The 27879-nt window shown below is 32.7% G+C and overlaps 1 protein-coding gene across 1 annotated transcript in view; it reads right to left on the bottom strand.

Moving 5' to 3' along the window:
- Positions 1 to 3006: 3006 nt before the first annotated feature.
- LOC129233023 (U1 small nuclear ribonucleoprotein A-like) overlaps positions 3007 to 27879 on the bottom strand; it is a 38331-nt gene continuing 13458 nt past the window's right edge. Inside the window, exons 4-5 of the mRNA XM_054867105.1 lie at positions 18853 to 18964; positions 3007 to 3359 (exon numbers count right to left, since the gene is read on the bottom strand). Coding sequence (XP_054723080.1) covers positions 3200 to 3359; positions 18853 to 18964 — 272 coding nt within the window. The 3' untranslated portion in view covers positions 3007 to 3199. The remainder of the gene's footprint in view (positions 3360 to 18852; positions 18965 to 27879) is intronic.

The following is a 27879-nucleotide window of genomic DNA, read 5'->3' as shown; positions in this document are numbered from 1 at the left end:
AATTGCATTTTAGAGTCCTATGATAAACATATCATTAATATCTGTGGACACAGTTGAAGCAAAAAAATAAATAAATAAATAAATAAAAATAAATAAACCATCGATTCAGCATTTTAATTTTTGACTCATAAAAGAAAATGGAATGTTGCTTTGAAAACTTGAAATGAGAGTTGTAACAGAAATAAAGAGACTTTTCATTTATTTGCATCCTAATAAAGCGAAGTTAGCTTGAAAAAAGAACAAAATATTATTCTCATATAGGATGTTAAAAGATTGCATTTTTCAAAATGTAGACATCAAAAGAAAACAAAACGGCAAGTAAAAGTTCATTTCAAATTAATCATCCTTGTTAGTATCGAAAAATCAAACCCATATAATTTTCTTTTAAAATAACAGTTAAAGCAAATATTGACAAGCTGGTAAAATGATCAGTATATTTTTCAATGAAGTCAGTATAAAGCCAGATGCTAAATGGCGATAATTTTGAAGTTGGTAACCCTCTCTGAAGCGATCATATTTTTTCCCCACCATTCATATTTACTGTCCCTTTGCAGTTCTAAGTTCATTTCGCTGATATAAATTATTATTATTATTATTTATTAAATCATGAGCAGGGAGAAAAGTGTTTACCAACGCCTTTTCAGAACCAGTACAACAACACAGCTGCTAATTAGCTGTGATAAAACAAACAAAATTATTTAAAACCAAACTTATTTTCAGGTGTTAATTTCTTTCCAAGAAACAAACAACTAGTATTATATTTATTTGGCAGTAGCAATTATTTATCGCTTGCGGGAGCATCACAAGAGTGGCGATTTTATTTTCTTTCCAAAATTAGCAGATTTTGTAGAAGCTGAGCCCTCTAATTTGACTTAAAAAAATGTTCCAAAAATTATCAGTTTAGGTTTGATATGTCAGGGGTGATTGTGAGTTCATCAAAAAATACCTGAAAGTTTCAAAGCGAGACCGGGGGGGGGGGGTAATCTTTGACCCTTATTACTTAAGTGCACCTTTGCCACAGTATTAAACAGTCCTGAGTCAAAATATTGTGTGGACATTTGGTTAAATTTTAAATGGGTTACAAAGTTACTTTTGAGCTGGTGTTATACAAATTATCTTGACATTTATTTGTCCCTCTTAAGGGATAGGTGTCCATCTTAAGGCTCTTGCAGGTATATTTGAAGAGTATTATATAATTTTTAAAAAATTGCGGAGGTAGGGAGATAAAAGCATAACAAAAAAAACCCCATAATTCCGGTATTTTCGGACATAAAAATACCGGAAATACGTCCGAAAATACCGGAAATTCGGTAAAATACCGGAACACAATCACCCATGGATATGCGTAATTTTGCTTTCAGATTTGCTCTTTCAATAAACAATTTGTGAAAGATTTGTTCTTGTTTATCAAAATTTTGTGAAGGGTCCGTTTTGGTTGATCGGGATTTTGTGAAAGGTCCGTTAACAGACCCAAATACCCTCTGGCCAGACCCCTGATCATAAAAATAGACAGGGGCCAATCCAGGATTTTTTTCTCTCTACCTATTTTTGTGAAAGTATTGCATCATTCTATTTTTGTGAAAGTTTTTTTTTATCAGCATTGTTTTTGTGAAATTTTAGAGGCATCCTAATTTTTGTAAAAGAGAAGTAGAATAAGTGAAATTTTAGTTCGAAAAGTGTAAATGTCATTTAGTATTATTTTTAACAGGTTTCGTTTTTTGGGGGGGAGGGGGGGCTAAAAACCTAAGAAGTATAAAAAATACCATCGTATTTTCAGCTTAATGGGCTATGTACTGTGTACAATATAGGAAATGATGAGAAAAACGGGTTCCCAAAACAGATGTTTAAAGATTGCGATAATATTGCATAAATACACTTTGGCGAGAAACAGCTAAAATTTAGTTAAAATACTACAAAAAGGTTTCCATTTAAGCGATTCTTCATATAAACCTGCTTAAAATTTTATTTTATGAGTAAATTTTGTTTTAAACAGGGAAACAAATTTTATTTTTTAAAAAGCGAATTTTTGTGAAATTTTCGATGTTTTTTTGAAGCCACTGATATTATAACTTGATTTTTGTGAAAGTACAGATTTCAAAACAAGATTTTTGTGAAGGTACCGAAAATCGGTAGCAAAATCAGCCTGTATTGGGCAATGATAGAGTACATAACTTTTTGGATATTTTTAATAATAAATGAACATTATTACTATGATTAATGTACTTTTTGTATTGAAGATACTGTAGTTGAAAAAATAAATATCGAAAATTAAAAAATATCCATGATATTTCCAAAATAAATATAGGATATATATCATGATATATATCTCCTACCGATACATATCGACTGATATGTATCGGTGAACCCTGCTTACTTCTAAACATTTGGTTAAAATGTTTTAAACTGAAATACAGTTAACCCTTGACATCTTGAACCTCTTTATCTCGAAACCCTTGATGTCTTGAAAAACAAATTCCACAAGCTTTTTCTATAAAAACAGATGTATTTTCCAGTTATATCGAAATTTATTTTTCAAAACCCTCAGTATGTCAAAATTTGAATGATTTTTTCAAAAAGAATCCGGACACTTAAAAAAATTGGGATTAGTGGTCACGGTAGCCTCTTCCTTCCGATTCAAAAAACAATTTTCATTTTTGTGAAATAACAACACGAGAAAAATATAAAACACACACTCATTAAGTCAATTTGTCTTTCTTTAAACATGTGTAACGATCTATTTCATCATTTTTTGATCGATCGTTAAATTTGAACTGGGAAAAATGAAAGGGCAACATCCCTTCCCCTTTGAAAGTGAGGGGGGAGTTGTCTCCCCTGCCACCCTATGACTCCTTGTTTTTATGTGAAAGTGTGCAAATGCATGTGTAAATAAACTTTAGAAACAATTTTTAACAGCATATAAAACTAAAAAGCAAATAAAATGGTAGAGCAAATTTTTGTTTAATACACGTAAATAAAATAATGCAGACCAAATTTTAGCCACTCAACTACACCTCGGAGTCATGTACATAATTTTATTTATAAATTCACAAAAAAGGGGGGGGGGGGGGAGGGGAGAAATGGAATTTCTTTCAAAGCATACAAACACAAAATTCTGTACAAAAATTCAGAGCATGTTTCAGCTCAAACGTCACAATGAAAAGTTTCTGAAAATACTTTTTTTTTTCTCTTCGTGCTTTTACTACTTCTTGGCGAAAGTAATTTTCATGGCATTGGTGGGAGTGATCTTGAAGCCTTGGAGCGCATCTTTGGCCGCAGAGCTCAGGACTTCGTTGTCGAATTCGACGAAAGCGATATCGTGTCTTCCGGGCACCAGACGAACTTCTTTGAACCCTGGAAATCTGGAAAAGAAACAAGAAACATTTAAATGGGTGTTTTCGAAGCCACCGTTCTCAAAAATAGCTCTCGAAGGTCCCAGTTTTAAAAACTTCAAAAGCCTACAGCAGAGTTAGCAACTTTAAATAAATTAATTAATTAGATAAAATAAACAAATAAAATAAAAAACATAAGTAATTATTTTTAAAAAAAGGAAAAACACGAGAAACAGAATGAAAAAGTAGATGTTCGGTTCTAAACGTTAATTATAGAAAAATTAATACACCAGTGCATAACACTGTATATTTTTAAGTTAACAATTTTTTCGAAGAAAACTCATTTGTTTTTTTTTCCCGTAATGAACATCTGATTTCTTCGATTCAACAGCCAAAGTTTGATGACTTTTTAACTCCTTAAAAAGCAGGAGAAATTTCTATGGTGGCAGGAGGCCAGAGGAAAGGAGCCTCCTGCCTAATTCATAAGAAATGCATAATTAAAAAAAAGAAAAAGAAAAAAATTGGAAAAAAATTGTAATTTGAAATTGTGTAGCAAAACCATATAGTACACTAGCATTCCCGTACCCGGCATTGCTCGGGTAATGGAATTAGCAGGGGTTAACAGTGCTTTGGTGCACCTTGTTTCGAAAATCCGCTATAATAATTACTTATTACCTATAACTTTTTCTAATTTGGGGAGGATCCCGGGGACCCTGGACTCCTTTATATTATATGTCCTTGTCCTTAACCGATCTTTAACTGCTATTAACGATCCTTTCAAAGTATTGATTATCTTTGCAAACACAGGTCATCCACATTTTATTGTTATACCTATGTTTAAGCTAGAACTTCTTTGTATACAACATTTTTAGTTTTTTTTCTGGTGCTAAAATTATTAAGCTGCTTGATGAACTGACTTTGGAGCAAGCTACATAAAGTTGGCCGTGTTGAAAAAAAGTCTTCTCTTAAATCGATCCCTGCTACTTTTAATGTCTGTCCTTATGACTTATTAACGGTTATTTCAAAGCAAACTTTAACAGGAAACTGCACTCTTCTAAATTCAAAAGGATAGTCCGCCTGCGATGATGTTCTTAAAAACTACGTTTCTAGTTTTGAAAAAATAAAAGCAAAAGACAGAAATATTATGATTTGACTCGAGAAAAGCCTCGAAGAATCACGTGAGAAACAAAAACAATATCAAATTTATAGTTCGCTATCGACCAAAAGTTGAGATGAAGTACTGAATAATGATTTGAATGGAGGAAAGCCTTCGAAAATAAGGGATTTGAATTCAATGACAGGGTTTCAATTTCGGAGAAATTAATGGGTTTTAATTAATTTCTCCCGAACTAATTGAGATTTCGAAAAATCCTTTCTTAGTGGTTACTTTCGTAATCATGCGGACATGCCTGCCAAATTTCAAGTCTGAAGCTTCAGCGGTTTCGGCTGTGCGTTGATATATATATATATATGTTATCTCAGGACATTGATTTTTATATATTAAGATATATGAGAATTGAAGTAAGAGGAAATAGACTATTTTTATTTCGAGGTCTGAAAGTGTTAAGATTTGCACAACCTAACTAATTTGAAATAAATAAAAGATGACCATAAAAAGCGGGGGGGGGGGGGGGAATAAGTATTTAATTTTGAGAGAAGTACAGCTCTTCAAATTCTAATATTGAGGAGCACTTCTGTAAAACTCAGGAGCAGTTTTACGACCTTTGGTAAATTAGATTTCCCTCAAGAAAATATACAAGTTTTAAAAAGTGCATTTAAAAAGTCTTGAACAATGATTCTGTTACAAACTTTTATCGCTTGTCTTTCACAAAATAGAAGAACTGCTGCAAATGGATGGTTCTGCAAAGCCAGGTACATTTTGCAATTTAAAAAAAAATACTCGGTTATTTTTTCCAATGCAAGTTGTCTTTCATACGTTTAAATTGGAAATTGTGATGCGATGCCGCTTATTTCTTACACTGTGACCATAAGATACATTTTAACAAAACACTGAAATTAATATTTATTAAGGGGAGTCTACTTCCCTACCCTAATACTACCCTAATACTACTACCCTAAATACTTCCAAAAATTCGATTTTTTTGATTTTTATATATTTTGAAACTCCATTTCAATACCTTTTTAACGATACAAACATCTTGAACGTGCTCATATTAGAAGTAAGTTAAAATAAGCGTTAAAAAATGTAAAACCTATTTTGATGAGGTATGATTTTCCCCTTTAAATTGCAATATCTCGAAATGGTATTTTTTAAACTAAATGTTCCTTTTTCTCAGAAACTAAATTGTGTTTGGCTTTGAAATTCTTACCACCAATTCCATACATCTAACTGCATATACTGAAGTAAACTTTTTCTCATATTCGAAAATTATTTTTTTATAGAGCTCATTTTGTGTGGCAAAATTGTTTTTTTTTTTGAAACAAATACAGTGACTCACGCATTAGAATTTTTTACAAAAAAAACTAAGCTTTCTTTCTGTAAAATTTTACTTCAGTACAGAGAACAGAGTCTACTTGAGGTACAGAAAAAAATTCATACTTGTATCTTTAATAGATTTTTATTAAAAGGTACATGAACCTGTGCAAATTAACATTGACGGTATGGGGGTTACTGACTCCCCTTAAACATAATGTACACTTTGGGGAAAGCTTGATGAGTAAAATACTAATTAATGTTTCAGTAATAATTTTGGTCTTGCATATTCTACTAACTGCATGTAATGTACTCGCAAGTTAAATTTTCAAAATAATCTCTGCATTTGAGCAATTCAATTTTTTTCTCTCGGAAGTAGTGATGTGGATCGGGTTAATACCCAGAGGGTAGGTAAATATTTTTTGGGTATTTACCTGGGTATTTACCCAAGGCCTGAGTAAATACCCAAAAACTGGGTATTTTACAAAAAAATGCAAAAAGTGAATGAGAAATTTTTTTTTTCAAAAATCAAAATTGTTGAAAAAAACATGCAACATTGAACAGCCTCTTAGCATATTGTTTAGTGATGTGGATTGGGTAAATACCAGCGGGTAGGTAAATATTTTTTGGGTATTTACCTGGGTATTTACCCAAGGCCTGAGTAAATACCCAAAAACTGGGTATTTTACAAAAAAATGCAAAAAGTGAATGAGAATTTTTTTTTTCAAAAATCAAAATTGTTGAAAAAAACATGCAACATTGAACAGCCTCTTAGCATATTGTTTAGTGATGTGGATTGGGTAAATACCCAGTGGGTAGGTAAATATTTTTTGGGTATTTACCCAAGGCCTGGGTAAATACCCAAAAACTGGGTATTTTACAAAAAAAAAATGCAAAAAGTAAATAGGAAATTTTTTTTTTCAAACTAAATATGAAATAATTGGTAAAACTGATACATACATATGTATTACACAGTTTATAATATTTGTTATTGAAAGACTTGATGAAATTATGAAAGAAACAAATCGTGAACCAAAGAATCTTTCTTTTCAATGTCATAATTGGAGAAGTATAAGCAATTCATTATGAACTTCAGGATTTTAAAATCACAATCTATGTTAGTCATATCCAAAATTAAAAAAAAAAGGAAGCATGAGGGATGTTTGGAAGAATAAACTGAGAAGTTATTAAGACTGTGATGCTATTTATTTATTTTATTGCTGTTTAAGTGATAACGTGATAAATATAGAAACAGTTTTCACATTAACAAGAAAAAAAAAACTGTTTTCTGTTGCCTTGCTCATTTGCATTTGCTCCCAGGTACTTCATGATGAAGATGTATTAAAATTATTTTTAATAAACGCAATTAGTGATTAGGGTGGGAAGGTAAATATTTTTTGGGGTATTTATCCGAAGGCAGGGTAAATCCCCTAGTAATTGCACATTTTGCAAAAACATTTTGGGTGGTATCAAAAGGTGATGATTTTCTTTTTAAAACATAAACTGTAAAATGAAAGATTAAAAATATAAAAATTTATGTATTATAATTTTTTAAATTAAAGGCTTAATGAAATATTATCAAAAAAACTGTCAGAATTTAGAATGAACTATTCTAAAACTTAAATGGGATGTTTGCTTTTTTTTGTAACAAGTTAAGATTTTTACATTTTGTAGAATGGCTTTTTATATCTGAAATTTGGATATCAACATTGAGTAGGCATATCCAACACATTTAATGTGAATATCCTATTAGATTGTTAAGTTTTTTCACACAATAATTCTTTAAATATGTGATCAAAATACAATTTTTGGGCAAAAATTTATTGTTTTGTATATGGTTGGTTATATATACACATAGTGGAATACATACAGAAAAGTATTTTAGTTGAATATAAATTTTTGAAATAAATACCCGGGTAAATATCCATCTTGGGTATTTACCCAGGTATATACCCTGGGTATTTACCCCTAAAAATAAATACCAGGGTATTTTACATCACTACTCGGAAGGGACATACAACAATCGAGCTATCAGTTTTAGTGTTAACTTTATTTACGCAGTTTCCTTATTTGAATGGGAATATTTAAGGATTAATGTCAAAATTTTAATGGGGATTCCTAGGTACAAGTCACTATTCTGACAGGAAATTTTACACTATTTTTGTCGACTATTTAAGCATAATTATTACTCAAAGTTAAATCCCGGTTATCACAAATTTGCCATTTCAACTGCGCTTGCTTGCTGACTTAGCTGATTTCAAAAATCTTGCTAAAATTAATTCCAAGCATTTTAAATTTGGTAATAAATATGAGATGGCAAGAGATAAAAATTAGAAATCACAAAGCTTTCTCTGATTTAGTTTTTAGGCCTCGGTAAAGATTGAGTTTTTGCGTCTTAATTATTAATGGATTCAAAGTTTGATTTTTTATCAAACAAAAGTCATTTTCAGGGCCAAATTTTTAAATACAAAGCCGAACCCTCAACCTAAATAAAAATGTATAATACTAAGCTGTTTACGACTAAAGTAAAATATCCGCAAAATACAGATATCTATACTCATGTTCTAATCATTTTTGAAGTACACAACATGTTGTACGTTTATGCTAAATAAATATTTTCAAACCAATAAATATCGAAGTGTCATTTTTCTCTTTTCTTTATAAAGATTATCAGTTATTCATGTTCGTAGTTTCATATAATACTAGCTGCGTCGCCCGGCTTTGCACGGTCCACCTCGAAAATAAAAGTTATGTCAAGTGACGCAAGTTCAACACTCAGGCTTAAACCTAAATAAAAACAAAAGAAGTCGGTGAAATTTTGCGGCAGATTGCGGAAAACCCCCAAAAAGTAAACATTTTAAATCCCCTGATTACAGGAAAAGCCTCAAAACAAAAACAAGATCTTTACCTGTTCATATTCGAGAAACAAAAATGGCAACAGATGTTTCTTTTCAATGATTTTCTTCACGCTGTAAATTTTAGTAAAAGCGTTCATCCGGAAAGTTGAGTTGAAGCACTGAATAATCATTTGAATGGAGGAAAGCCTTCGAAAAATAGGGATTTTATTTTGAAATCTAAGAGTCATAATTAAAAGTTTCTAATTGATATCTCCGCTCATTAATATCGGAGGATTATGTCAAATAGGCAAACATGAAGACGGGAAGATGACGAATCCATCGATACCTGGTTCGATGGTCGGTTCACTGTCGTTCGGGAGAAGAAGCTTGGACATACATAGATACTCAGATTTTATATGTATAAGATATCACAAAATCGCTGTGAAAGTATTCTAATCGCATTCATTAATTTGTTGAGACTCTAGCTCAGCCTAAATATAAACAAGCAACACGAAATCTTAAAACAGAAAGACCAAAAAGCTAAGTCTGCGCCCAAGCGCAGTTGAAATGGCAAATTTGTGATAACCGGGATTTAACGTCTGGTATAATTATTGAACATGGGTCTCTTGATACCACTTTTATTTTAGAGGTAGACTGTGCGACACACCTAGTATCCAGAAAAAGAAGATGCCTAATTATATTAGAGTTTGTACAACAAATTCTTGTAAAAAGCAGAGCCAAATTTAGCTTCATGCCGCGCCTAAGCAGATCTGTAAATCTGACATTCCCCACCCCTCAAAAAAAAAAAAACCGTGATTAAGTAAAAAAACTTAAAAAATAGTGTTCCTGAAATTTAAAGGGCCAAGTTTATGAAGAAATGATGGCATTTTACATTCAGTTGTGTTCTGATGGGAGGTCACTGTGACCTCCCAAAAAATTCTTTATTTGAAAAATTTGGAGACAAAATTTCAACATTGAGACTCTTTTCAAAAATTGCTTTTTTAATGATGCTTAACGTTCCTTCAGATTAGGTGTTATGAATGTATGATATTTGAGCATGTTCGTATTTTATCATTCGGCAAATTGAGAATTGTTTTCATCTATGAATCAGTGATTTACATAATTTTCTCGTTTCTCTGTGTTACTGCATTCGCTCACTTTACGTTTCTTAGCACTCCTGATTGCTCGATGGTATTTCACGTGCAAATTGTCGCTGGTTTACATTAAAAAAAGTTCAAAGATTCTGCTTTTGAAAACTGCCTATTTGAAAAATATGAATCACTTTTTAAAAACTTCTTGAACTTTTTGTTCATCGGTTTTTAACTAAGCATGTTTTCTTCATTTAAAATCATTCAGCTTTTTCCGCTCGTCACTCAATTTCATTTGCCGCCCAGACTTAATACTATTAACAGAAATGTTTTAAACATTAAACAATGTAGAAGGGAAAATACTCGTTAATCACTAAAGAAACCATGATTGAATAAACTTTACTATGTCACTAAAAATCTTTGTCCAACTCCAATCTTGTTGAAGCTTCTGGTCAAACGCAATGACACTTACCAGGGTTTGAAATAGAGTTCAATTTCTAAGGGGGAATGTTCCCCTTTTATTCAGATTCCAGTGGGGATTTTTTGAATTTGGGGGAGAATTTTTATAAGTTCTGAAAATTTGTTTAGAATTTTTTATAATTCATTTTTATTTCATTTTTCCATTTATTCATTTTTAAAAAATATTTTTTTTAGTGTAATATCAAACCCACATTTTCAAATAACTATTCAGTAATTTTGGAATTTTATTTTACTATTTCATTTTTAATAAAATATTTTACAACTGAGTAACATACACATACACTTAATTATTTCTTTAAATAGACCATTTTCTGGATCTAATTATCCGAATGGGGTTCGGTCCCCATTGTTTAGAATAATATTTCTACTGCACAAAGACTTTTTTTTCTGATGATCAAAAAGTTAAAGTAAAAAATTGCCTATACCTTTCGAAAACGGACTGTCGTTTCCAGCAGCTTCGACCGGCCGGTCGGAATCGGTCGATATTGGCGGATCGGAATTGGTTGATGTTGACGGATTGAAACCGGGTGATGTCTGCGGATCAGAATCGGTTGATATTGGCGGATCGGAATTGGTTGATGTTGACGGATTGAAACCGGGTGATGTCTGCGGATCGGAATCGGTTGATATTGGCGGATCGGAATTGGTTGATGTTGACGGATTGAAACCGGGTGATGTCTGCGGATCGGAATCGGTTGATATTGGCGGATCGGAATTGGTTGATGTTGACGGATTGAAACCGGGTGATGTCTGCGGATCGGAATCGGTCGATATTGGCGGATCGGAATTGGTTGATGTTGACGGATTGAAACCGGGTGATGTCTGCGGATCGGAATCGGTTGATATTGGCGGATCGGAATTGGTTGATGTTGACGGATCGGAATTGGTTGATGTTGACGGATTGAAACCGGGGTGATGTCTGCGGATCGGAATCGGTTGATATTGGCGGATCGGAATTGGTTGATGTTGACGGATTGAAACCGGGGTGATGTCTGCGGATCGGAATCGGTTGATATTGGCGGATCGGAATTGGTTGATGTTGACGGATCGGAATCGGTTGATATTGGCGGATCGGAATTGGTTGATGTTGACGGATTGAAACCGGGTGATGTCTGCGGATCGGAATCGGTTGATATTGGCGGATCGGAATTGGTTGATGTTGACGGATTGAAACCGGGTGATGTCTGCGGATCAGAATCGGTTGATATTGGCGGATCGGAATTGGTTGATGTTGACGGATTGAAACCGGGTGATGTCTGCGGATCGGAATCGGTTGATATTGGCGGATCGGAATTGGTTGATGTTGACAGATCGGAATTGGTTGATGTTGACGGATTGAAACCGGGTGATGTCTGCGGATCGGAATCGGTTGATATTGGCGGATCGGAATTGGTTGATGTTGACGGATTGAAACCGGGTGATGTCTGCGGATCGGAATCGGTTGATATTGGCGGATCGGAATTGGTTGATGTTGACGGATCGGAATTGGTTGATGTTGACGGATTGAAACCGGGTGATGTCTGCGGATCGGAATCGGTTGATATTGGCGGATCGGAATTGGTTGATGTTGACGGATTGAAACCGGGTGATGTCTGCGGATCGGAATCGGTTGATATTGGCGGATCGGAATTGGTTGATGTTGACAGATTGAAACCGGGTGATGTCTGCGGATCAGAATCGGTTGATGTCGGCGGATCAGAATTCGCTGATGCCAGCGAATCGGAATTCGTTGATGTAACTTGAATTGCTTTGAATTGACGGACGTTATATTAAATTTTTTCCACATTTCCAAAATGAAAATGGATTTTAAAATTTTTTTCTTCTCCGCAATTCTGGTATGGGGTTCGTTATCGAGTTTAAGTATTTCCGGGGGGGGGATCCCGCATAGACCTTTGGATTGCGCAGGATTTACCCATTTTGTGCCTGTTTCGCGCAATCCCGCGCTCTATTTCAAACCCTGCTTACTTTTCTTCAATCAACACTGCTTTTCGCTTCACGCTTATTGCTTTACACGCATCTATTACCATGCTTGAAAAATATTTTTCATTTTCATAAGATGAGTGAAAGTAAACATTATTAAATTGCAAGAAAGGGATGTCATTATGGAAAATGAAAGGATGCTAGTAGTTCACTTCAAGAGTAATAATTTAAAAAAAATGTGGTTAAAGCAAAATTTGCCGCCCTAGGCAACTGCCTACTCTGCCTATTGGGAAATTGGGCCCTGGTAAAAAGGGAAAGACCATAGACTAATAATAAGAGTAGACCGAGCTTTCTCATTCTTGCTGATGAAGAAAATTGGTTCATAGATGTGTCATGTGACTAGTGGAAGGGCTTGGCGAAGACTTTGGCAGCATGGTTGCTAGATGGCAGCATTATCTATAGTTTGGCACTCGACATGTATTTTACGACAATGTGTTTTCATTAAAAAAAAAACTTCCAGGTGCAGAGATTGAACTGTTTTTCTTTTAGTTATGCATTATTTTGACATTAGTAATAGTTTTTGGTAACTTTTATTTCATTTGGAGCTGTCAGCGTTGGCGTGAACGAAATGGCGTAAACGTTTTGCATTAACGCAAAAATGTACTAATCGGTATCTTAAATTGAAACTGTAGGTAAAAATCTTACCGTTTGCTGATTCTTCTTGGTCGCTTGCATCTTTTATTACTTAGAGAGTAATTGAAATTGACTAAAGAAAATGCACAATACTATCTAAACGAAAAACTCACCATATTAACAAAATATTTACACCTTAGAATAACAAATTTACGAATCGGACTCCATAAAAGATCATTCTTCCGTGCTCCATCAATTCAATTTATTTTATTTATTGTTGATCGTCTGTTACGATCAACGCCCGCTGTTGCTAGGATATCCACCAGTCACATGGTTTGGTTTATGAGCAGCAAAAGGGTTGCCATAGCTCGGTCTACTCTTATTATTAGTCTATGGGAAAGTCTTTATGACCACATCACAACTAAAGAGATAACTTAGCAAAGGGTTTAATTTACTTGTTTATTGCTTACAGGGTTCATACTCGATACAGATAAAAAAACTCTACGACTTTTCCAAGACTTCATAAAAATTTCCATGACCTCATTCCGAGAAGAGAATACAGCTATTTAACGTCAAACTGTACGATTTTCAGAAATAGGCAAAAGCAAAATTTTTATGTGAATGCCATTACCTCATCGAAACACTTGCTTGTGACTGAAAAAATATCAGTGCACGCAGCAGAAACTAATAAATTATTCTTATTTGTCTTTATCACATAAATTTAAGTAAAGTAAAAATATAATAAATATAGTAAAGTAATAACTATTTAATAAATAAGGCAGAATAGTAATGAATGGAACAAATGTTGAATGAGTCGTCGCTAAGTTTCCAATAATGAATTTACTTCGTAAAAATTGCCTTTTGGTGTCAACATTGCTTCTAATCATCCATGTAACTTGACAGTATTTTTATGCATCAAAGTAAAGCCACATTTTTCAGTAAATTCATTTTTCTAAACCAGATATTTCAGCTGGCCACAAGGGATCAGTTTTGCGAGCTGTATGTAGGGCACCACTGTTTTAGAGTATTAGAATTCCCCTATTTCTATGTTCTATCGCCTGACTAAAGTCTTCATTTTCTAAAACCTTCAACAAATTTAGATAACAGGGTGGCGACAGGAACTGTGAAAAAAAATTCCCTGACTTTTCCCTGATTTCCCTGATTAAGTTCACCAAATTTCCCTGATTTACGTTACCAATGATAATGGTTTCCTTTCTTTGCTTTACTTGAAATCCATTGTATGTTTGTATAAAATGCAGTATTTTAAACGTTCGAAGTTATGTAAAGTTGTTGAACTAAAGATATATTTTAAAAAGATGCTACTTTTTTAATAAAATGGTTCAAAAAAAAAAAAAAAAACATGACAATTGGGGGGGGGATGACCTACAAAACAGTATATTAAATTTTTATACAATGGAAAGATTATAGAAAATTTAAAAAAAACTTTACATCCAGAAACCACTTAGCATAAGAATTTTAAGAAACTATTAAAATCACTCTTAAAAACATTTGTGTATTTATGGTAGAACTAAAAAGTAATTGAAATTATTTTGAACTAAATTTTCGAACAGTATAATATTTGTTGCAAGAATAACAAGTAATAGTGAAAGAATGGAAGTAATGTAGTTATTCTTATATAACTAATTGACATATTTATGCAAAACAGATGAAACTATTTGACATCCATTCATAGGGAGCTTTTCTCTAATCAAGAACATAGGTTTTAATGAATGAATACAGCATTTTAACAATAAAAAATTAAGGATATTTACTTAAGTACACAAGTTAACTCTATTTCAAATGATTTATGTATGTAACGAAAAAAAAATCTTACATCGCTTTTGTAACAAACAACTTTGAAATGCAAGGGGGGAAAAAAAGAAATAAAAAAGCAATTAGTTAATTTCAAAATATATAAAAGAAGAATACAACTTGGTTATAAAATAAAAGAATCATAATAGCGTGAAGAAAAAAAAACCCTTTATAATCTGCTGCGACAGCAAATAGTATAACGGCAAAAAACAAAGTTTTTTTAATTGAAAGTTCAATTTTAGCAATTCAATTAAAAACGCGAAGAAGTAATAACTTTTGAGCTTTTATTGAATTAATTCAAAAACCAAAGATTTCTTCTTGAAATCGTGATTATAGTACGCTAATTACTTCGAGACAATGGAATAAAGGCAAAGGAGCTAAGGCATAATTGAAGGCTTCCTCTTTGCCTGTATGGTTGTTTATTTTACGTAGGATTGAAAGCGTAAAAGGAAATTTCAAGCTAGGTAAAATAAACAACCTAACAGACACAAAAGCAATCTTAGGAAGTTCATCCTGTGGTTAATAAGTAAGATTCAATACTTTGACGTTGAGGAAAAAAGATGCACAAATATGCGGCAGTGTATAATCGCACCTCATTAATTTTACTTTTCTTTTGAAGAGATAATTGGCGGAAAATGCGTAGGGAATTAAGAGTACTTAATTTTGTAAAGAAAAAAAAATTTCTTTCTTCAAAAAATCAATTTTCCCTGATTTTTTGTTATTTTTTCAAAATTCCCTGATATTTCCCTGACTTTTCCCTGATTAATAAAGTTCCCTGACTTTTCCCTGATCTCCCTGATCTGTCACCACCCTGGATAAACTCTGCTAAATTTAATGCTTTTTTTTTTACAAGTGGTTAAAAGTGTAATAGAATTACACTTTTTGAGCGGGCGTGGCAAAATCAAAACATGCGTCCACTACTACAGAATATAAAGAAGAGCAGAAAATAATGGTGAATTCAAAATTAGTGATGTCCCAGCAGTAAAATCACATCACAGTAAAAGGCGGGTGGTTATTACAGAAGCAGATGCAATAGGATTCCTAAACTCAGATTTTAATATTTGGGATCATTCAATTTTCGAGCAATAATAGCTTTTACATGCACTACTGTTAAATCACTCAAGATTTCCAATGCTCTTTAATAGGAATGCACCGGATATCCGGTAACTATCCGGTATCCGGCCTATCCGGCTGATTTTTTAACTATCCGGAGCTATGAGGTATCCGATCCGACAAGCCCCTCCGGATCCGGATATCCGACAGTTTTTTGCAGGATATCCGGGCAGTTATCCGGCAAAAATGTGAGAGATATCCGGGGTTGATCTCCGGTACGAAATGAGGGTTCAATTTTGAATTTACTTTTGCAAAAATTCCAGTTAAAGCTTTCATTGTTTCATAAACTTTTCGATGATGCTTTCTCTTTTAATTGCTGCTTCAAAAACGACCATTCCTCTTCAAACCTAGCTTCTGGCACTCCCCCCCCCCCTCTCCTTCGCGAATCTGCTGACAGTATGTTGCCCAATAATTTCTCCCCCCCCCTCTCACTCTCTCTCTGCTTTAACACGTTGAAGTAAAAAGTCGACCTTGAAATGGTTCATATACAGTCTGTATATGAACCATTGTCTGTATAAATAAAAATACAGTCAAGTTCCGACTTGCGGGAGGAATGCATTCCACTACTCCTCTCCAGGGTTGGTCGAATTGGACCCAATTGGGTTGGACCCAATGGGTTTTTTTTTGAAAAAACCCATTTAAAAAAAACCATTATTTAGCCCACTTTTGGGTTTTTTAAAATTTTCTGAGAACTTTTTCAAAAAATTAATTAATTCAAATACTTTCACAATTTAAACTTCGTTTTTATTTGTTCTTCACCACAGACAGGGTTCATACTCAACTTTGAAAGTCAAAAGTAAGGAGTTTTTAAGGAGTTTCGCAGGAGTTCATTATTTTTTTAAGGACTAGTTACCTGTTTAAAGATGTATTTTTTAAAACTTATTTCAGAAAAAATATGTACAACTCTAATATTATTTACTTTTGTTTTCATACAAAACACTGAACGCACAAACATCTAAATTTATAGTAAAATATGCATTTACTGCATTTTCTTTGACGTGAGCAGCCTCGGTATCAAATTCAAATACGGGGGGGGGGGGGGGGGGTGTTACATAAAAGAATTTATGGAAGCAAAAAAAAAAAAAACCTTTAGCATGGTACTTTAACAAATCCACAAGATGTTATTTTACAAATAACTATCTACATAATCGACATAAAATTGGAAAAAAAAAATTCGGATGTGGGGAAGAAATTTGTCTAACAAAAAAATCGGATTTCCGGTATTAGCAGACGAATAATTCGGAATTTTGGTAAAGTTAGGTACAACGTAATCACTTCTATCGGATTGGCGATAGAAAAACATCTTTAAGGTCATGTAGAATAAAAAAAATAAGGAGTTTGTACGGAAATAATAGCAAAATTCAGGAGTTTTAAGGGCCCTTATTTTCTTTTCTTAAAAAGCAGGAGTTTATAAGGAGTTTGTCAGGAGCGTACGAACCCTGACAGACAATGAACATAAAAAATGAATTTTGAACTTGAATAGTATTTCTTAACTCTTAAAGGCATTTAAAAAATACTTCAAAGATTTTAAATAAATGTATTTAACTTTTTTCTATAACTGGTCAATAAATAACTCAAATTATCTTGACCAAGTTCTGTCACGTCTGATTTTCTCAATATTTGTAGATTGTACAGAGGGAACTATTCTAGCTAAGAGGTTTTCATGTGAATTATTTTCTGCAAACCAGCACATCAAATCTCCAATAAACACAAGGTATATTTTTCAGAAAAAAAAACAGATTTTTCAAACAGTCGACAGAAAACAGAATAGGTACAGTATTTTCATTATCTTACAAAAAAGTTTAATATTTCTCACTCTGTACACAAAAATAGAAAAACAGGCAACATAAAATTCAAAGAAATGTCTTGATTTAGCTGGAATTCAGTAAAAAAGGGATTTAAACTACTTGAGGTTCTACAGTAGTTCTGCATAACAAAATGAAATACAATAAAGTAAAATGCAAAAAAAAAAAAAAAAAGTAGTAATTAAAAACGAACGATAGATTTTATCACTCGAGAATTAACTTTGCCTTAAATGTTGGCAATAATGAAAATTAAAAAATCTGAAACTTCACCATTCTTGGGTTTTTTTGTCTTTTATACTTTTCTTCAGAAAATGCTGAATTTTCCAGCTTTTTTTACCCAAAGACAATTTTTGCACTTTGTCCATATATTTACGCTAAATATTCTACAAGTACCCCACATTTTCCCTAAAAAAGACAAAAAATCCCACATTTCTTTAAAAAAAAACCCAACTTTAGTTGGGTTTTTTTTTGGGTTTTTTTAAAAAAAACCCTGGGTCCATGGGCTTTTTTAAAAAACCCCGGGTTTTTGCCAATCCTGCTCCTCTCGCGTAAGTTGAAATTTAGCGTAGCAGAAAAATGTATGAGTTCGGATTTTTAGAAACACACTAAAAAATTTTAGGCATTTGTAAACACCTCTCACACTATTTTGAACCATTTCTTAACTAGTATATATTACCGTTTCTTGCATAAAAAAAGCTGTATTATTCAACATAAAACTCTGTTACGATGTACAAAATTAATGGTCAATGGGAGAGAGACATGTAAATAAAACAATAATATAGTTACAGTGTATTAATAATTTAATAATGCACGCTTTGGGACCGCGCACGACCTTTGAGATTTCAACTATGAATAATTAAAACTTTAAACCATGTGTACATTACATACGGAATTAATTTTTGCCGAAAGTTTGTCTCTTTCAAAAAAAATCTGTCGAAATAAAACAATATTTTAATGTTTCATTTTATATATATAGCACAATTCCTAAATTAAAATATAGAGGCTCTAAAAAAGTACGTTTGAATGTACTTAACATGTTTTTAAAGAAATGATATGTGGAACAAGTTTGATTTATTGTTTTGAAAGGGCGTCGTAGAAAAATATGCGAACATGCAATGCAATCGAAATGCCGGATATCCGAATCCGGCAGGTGAGGGGGCATCGGATATCCGGTATCCGGCAAAATCACTATCCGGTGCATCCCTACTCTTTAAGCTGCTTTTACTTTACTGTTGCTCAAGACATTTTTCCATGATTTTAAATAAATTTCCATGACTTTTAATGAAAATATTAATTTTCCACGACTTTTCCAGGTCTGAAATTTGTTAATTTTTTTTTAAACCTGTGCTTATGAGAGTGGAAATGCCGAATTAGAGTTTTGTGATGAAATAGCAAACTTACTGGTTGAACAACATGGACAACATCATGTCGCTAGTTTCGGCAGGCAAGTTGGTCAAGAAGAGGATCTGGTTGGGAGGCTGTTCCATCGCATGGGCTGCCAGTTGAGAAGGAGCTGGAAGGGAGAACGAGTCGTTTCATTCATGATAAACTTTGATCGGATTTTTTTTAAAGGGGTCTAAGGACCTTTAAACTTCAAAATTTTCGATTTTCTGGAAAAAATATATGTTATGCACAGTTTAATTTTGAACAATTTGATACCTTATTTATTACCACACGCCAAAAACTTTTCGAGTTATTGTAAAAATGCCTAAACTTTCCCCATAGAGATTTATGTTAACAGCAGGAATTTAAGCCTCTTTTTCTCAGGTGCCGGTTTCTTCAGTTTTGCGCGCAAGATATTTAAGAAAGTTTTTTATATATTTCCGTAAAACTTTTAATGTATGTTTATCTGGTTTATATTAATGACCTGAACCTAAATTTATTTATTTTATTAAAATTATTTATTTATTTTTTTGAAATTTGGTAAGTTAATATCGAAAATTTCCAAAATTTTGGGTAAAAATATTAAATTTTAAATATTAACTTTAACTTTTTAGTTGAAATTTAGGTTCAGATTGTTAAGATGTATCAGACAAACATGCATGAAAAGTTTTACGGAAATATATAAGGAACTTTCTGAGATATCATGCGCGCAAAACGAGAAAACCGAAGAAATCGACACCTGAGAAAAAGAGGCTTAAATAGCTGCTGTTAACATTAATCTCTACGGGGAAAGTTTACGCATTTTTACAATAACTCGAAAAGTGTTTGACGTAAGGTATCAAATTGTTCAGAATAAAATTATGCATAACATATATTTTTTCCAGAAAATCGAAAATTCTGAAGATTAAAGGTCAATTAGACCCCTTAAATACAAACAAGAACTTGTCGAATAAAAATAAATATTAACAGACGGAATTTCGAAATACTAAAGCAAAAGTGTTTTTATTTGGTAGACAATGCACTATAGTAAAGAGTATAAGTTTATATATTTTTTTAAAAAATCAGAAAAAAAAAGCCGCTTTTGCGACGAGAATCCGCGGTTGGGGAAAATGAGCTAGTCCCATTCTCCCAACCCCTATTTCTTTATTCATTGCCAACCCCAAAATGAAAAATTCTTGTACAGATAATAATAAGCAGACTGTAAAGAGTCGACTACGAAAAAAATCGAGTAATTTATTTAATTAATAAATGATTAGCAGCTGTTTAAAGTTCATGTCCGGTATGAAGGACGCCACGTCTGAAAGGGTTAAGTAAATGACAACTATAAAGCTTTGAAACAGGTACAGTCGAAGACCATTATAACTAGAGACGTACCGATAACTCGGTAACTACTCGGTACTCGGCATACTCGGCCAATTTGCCGAGTACTCGGTACTCGGCCAAATTTTGATCGGATACTCGGCCAATACCGAGTAGTTGCAAAAAATTGAATATTGTCCAAGACAGATATTAAAATTTATAAAAAAGCACAAGCATATATAATTTTCTGCAAACATTTACAAGTTAAATTTAAATTTTGAGAATAATGAAGTTTGTAATGCTTTAATGGAATAAATCTTTATTTTAATGTCCCCAAAGTTGATAAAGCTTATTTATTAAAAATTGTGCAAAAAAGGTGAGTATAGAAAATATGAAATTTTTGCATAAAAAATAGATTTTTGCTACAAACAAAAATGAGTTATAAGAAATATAAAAATTCCTTTGCTTAAAAAAAGGGGAAAAAAAACACCATTAAAAGCATAGTGCAGGAACATTGCAGACACGTGTTTTGGCGTTACAGGAAATTCCTTTTTCAATGCACAAAATGGGAGCTCGTAGATTTAAAGGCATCCGACAAAAGTCGGATTTTTTTGTCGAATGTCTTAACATTCTTTAGCTCACATTTTATGCACCGATAAAGACGTTCCTTCTAACGCAGAAACACGTGTGTGCAGTGTTCCTGCACATTTGCTTTTAAAAATGATTTTTGTTTGGCGGACTAGAACTAAAATAGATTGGTATAGTTTGTCTTAATTCCAACTTGATCAATCATACCTTTTATTTATTTATTTTTAATTTTAAAAAGAATTTTTTTGTAAAATTTTTGACATAAACAAAATTTTTTTAAATAATGCGAAATTAAATTTCAGCAGGAATTTAGTTTTAAAAACTTTTATATGGACAAAGAGGTCTACACTACTATTCCAATAAGTTCAAAATTGATCACGTGTGTGTCAGTGGTTCTTCTTTCAACATAATTGGTATTTGGTAACTCGGCCGAGTAGTGAAAGGCCGAGTACTCGGTAACTCAGTACTCAGCCGAGTACTCGGCTACTCGACCAAAGTGCTACTCGGTACGTCTCTAATTATAACGCACACCTTGGGACCAGGGCTTTTGCGTTACATAGATCATTTCCCACATTTTGAAACTAATATTCAGAATACAGTCGGACCTCCGTATATCGAAGTAGCTAATTGCCGGGAAAAAATTCGACGTATAGAAATTTCGATATATAGAAACAATCTTATTTTATCCTAAAAATCTCCTAAAACATTGAAATTAAATCTAATTTTCGTGCATGAAACCCAATTTTTAATTTATACGAGCATTGAATTAAACGAAAGTTAATAACTAAAAAATTAACAGAAATTACATTTTTGCAGTGGCGTAGCTAGACCCGACTTTCGGGGGGGGGGGGGGGGGGGGTTACTTCTTTTATATATATATATATATATATATATATATATATATATATTTAATATAAGATACATAGATATATATATATATTTAATATATATATATATATATGTATAATCGCTCGGAATTTTTTCTTTTTCTTCTTTTTTTTTCTTTCTCTTCTCTCTTCTTTTTCTCTTTTTTCTTGAGACTAACTTTTCGGGGGGGGGTTTTGTCCCCAAACCCCCCCCCCTTAGCTACGCCCCTGCATTTTTGTGCCTTCATACATCTTCATTCTTCGGCAGTTCAACTTGATCGAAACATTTGGGGATTTTCGTTTTGACAATGTAATCGAGAGAAAAGTAAAAAAATCAATCTACTTCACTTGAATGATTTTTACTGCAGCTAAAACGACTAGGAACGATAATCAACAGACAAAAGGGATAACTTGAAACTGATTTTACAGTGTTACTGGTTACAACTAAGATTTGAAATAAACTTGAGGGAATGTAAGAACTCCAGAACGAAACAACAACCTATCTACACACCCCTCGACCCCAGATTCCTTATGAGTTTCTTAGCAACCTTTAGTAAACATAATGTTCTCCCCTAACCATCATTTTTCATGCGACAAACAGTCTAAAGCGGAAAAAAAAAAATCTACGAATGTCTCGAGAGAAATTTCGATACATAGAGATTTTTTCGATATATAGAAACAATTTTTCTATGAAATGAACATGGAAACGTGCTGAAATTTCGATATATAGAAAATTTCGATATGTGGAAGTTCGATATATGGAGGTCCGACTGTATATCTATATATTAGTATTAAAGTACTAATATTACAATTAGTTATTCACAAATAAATATGTTTCACAATCAAAAGAAAGTTAACTACCCTGCACTTCTGGTAGCTTCATGGTTTGCATAACAGCTGCATTTTCAAGAGCCATCTGGCATTTTCTGTTTTTTGTGAGTACCAATTTTCATTTAAAAGCTTTGAATTAAGATAAAAAGATAAAAAACTCTTAAAATTTATTTACCTAACCATTTTTATGTTTGTAAAGCAACACCGAGGGATCTTTCAAACTTCAAAACCTATTGTTTACTTCTGAAAAGTTGTGCGGTTTATAGAGAATTGCGTTATACAGGTCGGCGTTGTGGGAAAAAAGTGAAATTCTTTTCAATCCGGTGGTTCAGTGGTAGATTCAGATTATCATGACTCGAAGAAAACTTAACATCTTTATTGAAGACTATGTACATATTTATATTGATGATTAAAACTAGAGACGTACCTAGTAGCACTTTGGCCGAGTACCGAGTTACCGAGTACTCGGCCTTTCACTACTCGGCCGAGTTTCCCAGTACCAATTATGTTGAAAGAAGGACCACCGACACACACCGATGAATTTTGAACTTATTGGAATAGTAGTATAGACCTCCTTGTCCATATAATAGTTTTTAAAGCTAAATTCCTGCTGAAATTTAACTACAAAATTTTGCAAAAATAATATTTTTTAAATTAAAAATGAATAAATAAAAGGTATGACTTATCAAGTTGGAATTAAAACAAATTATACCAATCTTATTATAGTTTTAGTCTGCCAAACATAAATAATTTTTAAAAGCAAAAAAAGACAAATGTGCAGGAACACTGCAGACACGTTTTTCTGTGTTACGAGGATCGTCTTTTCAGTGCATAACATGTGAACTAAAGAATGTAAAGGCATACGACGAAAAATTAGACTTTTGCCGGATGCCTTTAAATCGACGAGCTCGCATTTTGTGCATTGAAAAAGAAATTCCTCGTAACGCCAAAACACGTGTCTGCAGTGGTCCTGCACTGTGCTTCTAACGTTGTTTTATTTCCTTTTATTTTTAAAGCTAAGGTATTTTTATATATCTTATAACTAATTTTGGTTTGTGTAGCAAAAATTCCATATTTGCGCAATTTTTAACAAAAAAGTTTTATTAACTTTCGAGACATTCGAACCAAGATTTATTCCATTGAAGTATTTCAAACTTCATCATTCTCGAAATTAAAATTTGAATTGTAAATGGTTGCAGAAAATTATATATGCTTGAGCTTTTTTGTAAATTGTAATGTATTCAATTTTTTGCAACTACTCGGTATTGACCGAGTATCTGATCAAAATTTGGCCGAGTACCGAGTACTCGGCATATTGGCCGAATAGGCCGAGTACCGAGTAGTTACCGAGTACTCGGTACGTCTCTAATTAAAACCAAATCATTTATTCTAAACAGCGAATTACTCTCTTCCACGGAGCTTGTGCTCGTGTTTCAAATTCTATTCCATCTCTAAAACTCTCCCAGTGTTGCCATTAAATTTTTCCATAATCTACTTACTTAATTCAATAAGCGCTTGCAGCGCTCTCTATTGGAACAATAGGCGAGAAGGAGCATAGAGCTTAGGTTTCTCTACAGGCATTATAAAGGCATTTTACTGAAGATTAAAGTTTAAGTACAGTCAACTCTCGATAACTTGAAGCCTTTATAACTTGAATACAGTAAAAGACCGTTATAACGCACACCGTGGGACCAGAGCTTTTGCGTTATACAGGTTTTGGCGTCATATAGGTCATTTCACAAAATTTGAAACTAATATATTCAAATATATCTATATATTAGCACTTCAGAATGAGTTCTGTCAGCAATGAGTATTAAAACTAATTATACAACTAATCATTTACAAATGAATATGCTTTACAATTAAAAGAAAGTGCATTATCCTACAATTCTGCCATCATCATAGTTTGCATAACAACTGCATTTTCAAGAGCCATCTGATATTTTCTCTTTACTGTGAATACTAATTTTCATTTAAAAGCTTTGAATTGAGATGGAAAGATAAAAAACTGTTTCAAAATTTAATTTTCCTAACCATTTTTATGTTTGCAAAGCAAAACAGAGGGATTTTTTAGACTTCAAAACCTATTGTTTACTTCTGAAAAGTTGTGCGGTTTATAGAGAATTGCGTTATACAGGTCGGCGTTACAAAGGTATTTTACTGTACATTAAAGTTTAAGTACAGTCAACTCTCGATAACTTGAAGCCTTTATAACTTGAATGCTAATTAAGTTTAATGTTTGGGGAAAAAAATTTCAACAAAGCAAGTGAAAATAAAACGTAACTAACTAATAAAGTAAGGAATAACAACGTCAAAACGCACAAATTACAGATTACTGCAGACACACGTTTCGGCTCTACAAGGAACGGCTTTTTCAATGCAAAATAAATGAGCTTATGGATGAAAAGGCAAGCTTTTGTCGGATGTCATTTCATCGTTCAAGCAAACAATTTTCAAGAAACGTAATATTTAATGTGTGCATTAAAAAATTTTGAACTATGACTACAGTTACAAACTTTTATTGTTATCTTTTACAAAGTAGAGGAACTGGTGCAAATGGATAGTTCTATGCAGGGGCATGCACCAGGGGGGGAGGGGGAGGAATCCCCTTTGGCCCAGGCCTGAAGGGGCCCAATATTTTTGAAACTAGGGGTGAAATGTAGGGGTAAAGAATATGGAGGGGGGCAGGTCTCGGAAAAGTCATTAGTGACGGGCTATAAAATTACTGCGCATGCCCCTGGTTCTACAAATACAGGAATTAGGTTATGAAAATTTCAAAAATAAATAAATAAATAAATAAATAAATAAATAAATCCATACCATTAAAAAAATGAAAACCCAATTGCACCCTGTTTATTAAAAAAATAGTAATTTAAATCTTAAGTGTACTGCATCAACACCTAGTTTTTAAAAAATATTCAGTTTTTTCTTTTATTTTTGCATCTCAAAACTTTTGATGCAGTTTATGTTATTGTATCATCTTTCATACATTTTGAATTGCAAATTATGATGTGATACTGCTTATCTCCCACACTGATAAAAAGTCAAAACTTCATATTTTTTTCCTAAATTTCTTTTTCCCTTCAAACGTTCCAATCTTGATTCTGCATCTTATTTTGATCATTTTTTGCAACAGAAAGTATGCATCTAAGACTAACGATTGCAGAAATATAGATCTTGAAGATGACACGAGGACACACTGCATAAATGTTTGTATTATAAAGGCGGTGATTTACAAACTCAATAAATTCAAGAGCATTATGTAAGTTGATGTTAGGCATTTTTTTTAATAGCGAAACTGTTGTTTGAGTGTATTATTTTCTTTTTTTACACTTCAAATAGTTTTATATATTTTTAAAATTGGGATAAAATCGTGAATCGCAACATAGTGTGGAAGGAAGTACGAGGTTAAGAACCGAATTCACCATAGTAAAATCGACTCCAAGTTTATGAATTCTTATAATTAATGACAGGAAAATTTTATGGTGGAAACAAAAATGTAACAGTTTAAAACGAAATGTTGATTTAATTGCATTCAGAATCTTTTTTATTTGGTACTTTAGTGTTATAAGTAGGTCGCAATGCATTTTCAATCCTAGCAATATTTTTTCATATTAACTTTCACCATCTTTGGTCTAAGAAACTACTTTTTTTGGCGATACCGTAAGTTAAATGTTTATATGCAACCGGCTCAGAGTTTCCCTAGGTGGATGTCTGTGGGGGAAGGGAGTTCTATACTCAATAGTAGGCTGGTTGAAAAGATTATAATTCTGATGAAGTCGGGGTCCAATACAGGATAATTTTGCTACCGTTTTTCGGTACCTTCACAAAAATCTTGTTTTGAAATCGGTACTTTCACAAAAATCAAGTATTAAAATCAGTAGCTTCACAAAAACGTCGAAAAATTCACAAAAATTCGCATTTTAAAATATAAAATTTGTTTCTCTATTTAAAACAAAATATACTCATAAAATAAAATTATAAGCAGATTTATATGAACAATCGCTTAAATGGAAACCTTTTTGTAGTATTTTGACTAATTTTTAGCTGTTTCACACCAAAGTGTAATAATGCAATATTATCGCAATCTTTAAACATCTGTTTTAAGGAATCATTTTTCTCATAATTTCCTATATTGTACACAGTACATAGCCCATTAAGCTGAAACTACGATGGTATTTTTTGTACTTCTTAGGTTTTTAGCTCCCCCTCCCCCAAAAAAAAAACAAAACCTGTTAAAAATAATACTGGATGACATTTACACTTTTGGAACTAAAATTTCACTTATTCTACTTTTCTTTTACAAAAATTAGGATGCCTCTAAAAGTTCACAAAAACAATGCTGATAAATAAAAAAAAAAAATTCACAAAAATAGAATGATGCATTCACAAAAATAGGCAGCGAGAAAAAAATCCTGTATTGGCCCCTGGAAGTGTTTGTATCTCTTACATCTCTCGTTTCTTGTAAAAATATGTAACGATTGGCAAGAACAGAAATATTTCCTTAACATTTTGCTTTTCAAGCATATTTAAAAAAGTACTTTGAACCTTAGACAAACACAATTTTACAAAAGAAAAAAAAAATCTTTTAAAGTCGAGCAATGCTCGTTCACCCAAGAATTAGTAAGTAAAACCTGTAAAGTTGACCACCTTTGTAAGTTGACCACCTGTCTAAGTTGACCGCTTTTGTCAGGAACGGAATAAGTCCTATCCTACATAATGGAGGAAAACCTCTGTAACTTGACCACCTCTCTATCTTGACCACCTGTCTATCTTGACCACTAATGAACACCAAGTTTGGTTTGGAGTATTGTAAAAAACCCTTTGTAAGTTGACCACTTGGTTTATTTTTTTTTTTAAATTTTATTTAGCAAATTATTATTTTATTATTATTATTTTTATATCTTTCCAAGAATATTTTTGATGCCAGACCAGCATTTTACCAACTAAATGAACCAGCAGCATAACTAAATCTCCTTTTGAGTTTAACCACATGGGAAAACTACTAAGAACCCTTTTATTCCCCAAACTTGTTTTTCTTTTGTTGTTCAGCGAAAATTTTGTAATTTTTGATTAGCTATAAATTTTTAGGAACTATTAATATAAGATGAGTAACTTTTCATAAACAATAAGGATTTTTTTTTTTTGATCAATTTACTGAAATTTTAAATTTGCATGACACATTATACGTCATTCTGGGAAAGTAATCTCTAAAAATATTTGAATAATATCTTAAATTATTGTTTCAAAGTAATGCTAAACAATGAAAGTGAGTTGAACATAGGTGTCAATTAGTCAAAAAATGAATACATGGTGCAAGAATTACAAAAAAAAAAAACCATTACCCCCTTTATAAGTTGACCACCTGTCTAAGTTGACCACCAAAGTACTGCACCGCAAGTGGTCAACTTACACAGGTTTCACTGTATTAAAAAGGTATTGATTTACTAACTCGATAAAA

The sequence above is a fragment of the Uloborus diversus genome, unplaced genomic scaffold (assembly GCF_026930045.1).
Source record: "Uloborus diversus isolate 005 unplaced genomic scaffold, Udiv.v.3.1 scaffold_15, whole genome shotgun sequence".
NCBI classification, from domain to species: Eukaryota; Metazoa; Arthropoda; class Arachnida; order Araneae; family Uloboridae; genus Uloborus; species Uloborus diversus.
This window is presented reverse-complemented; position numbering and strand designations above follow the sequence as displayed.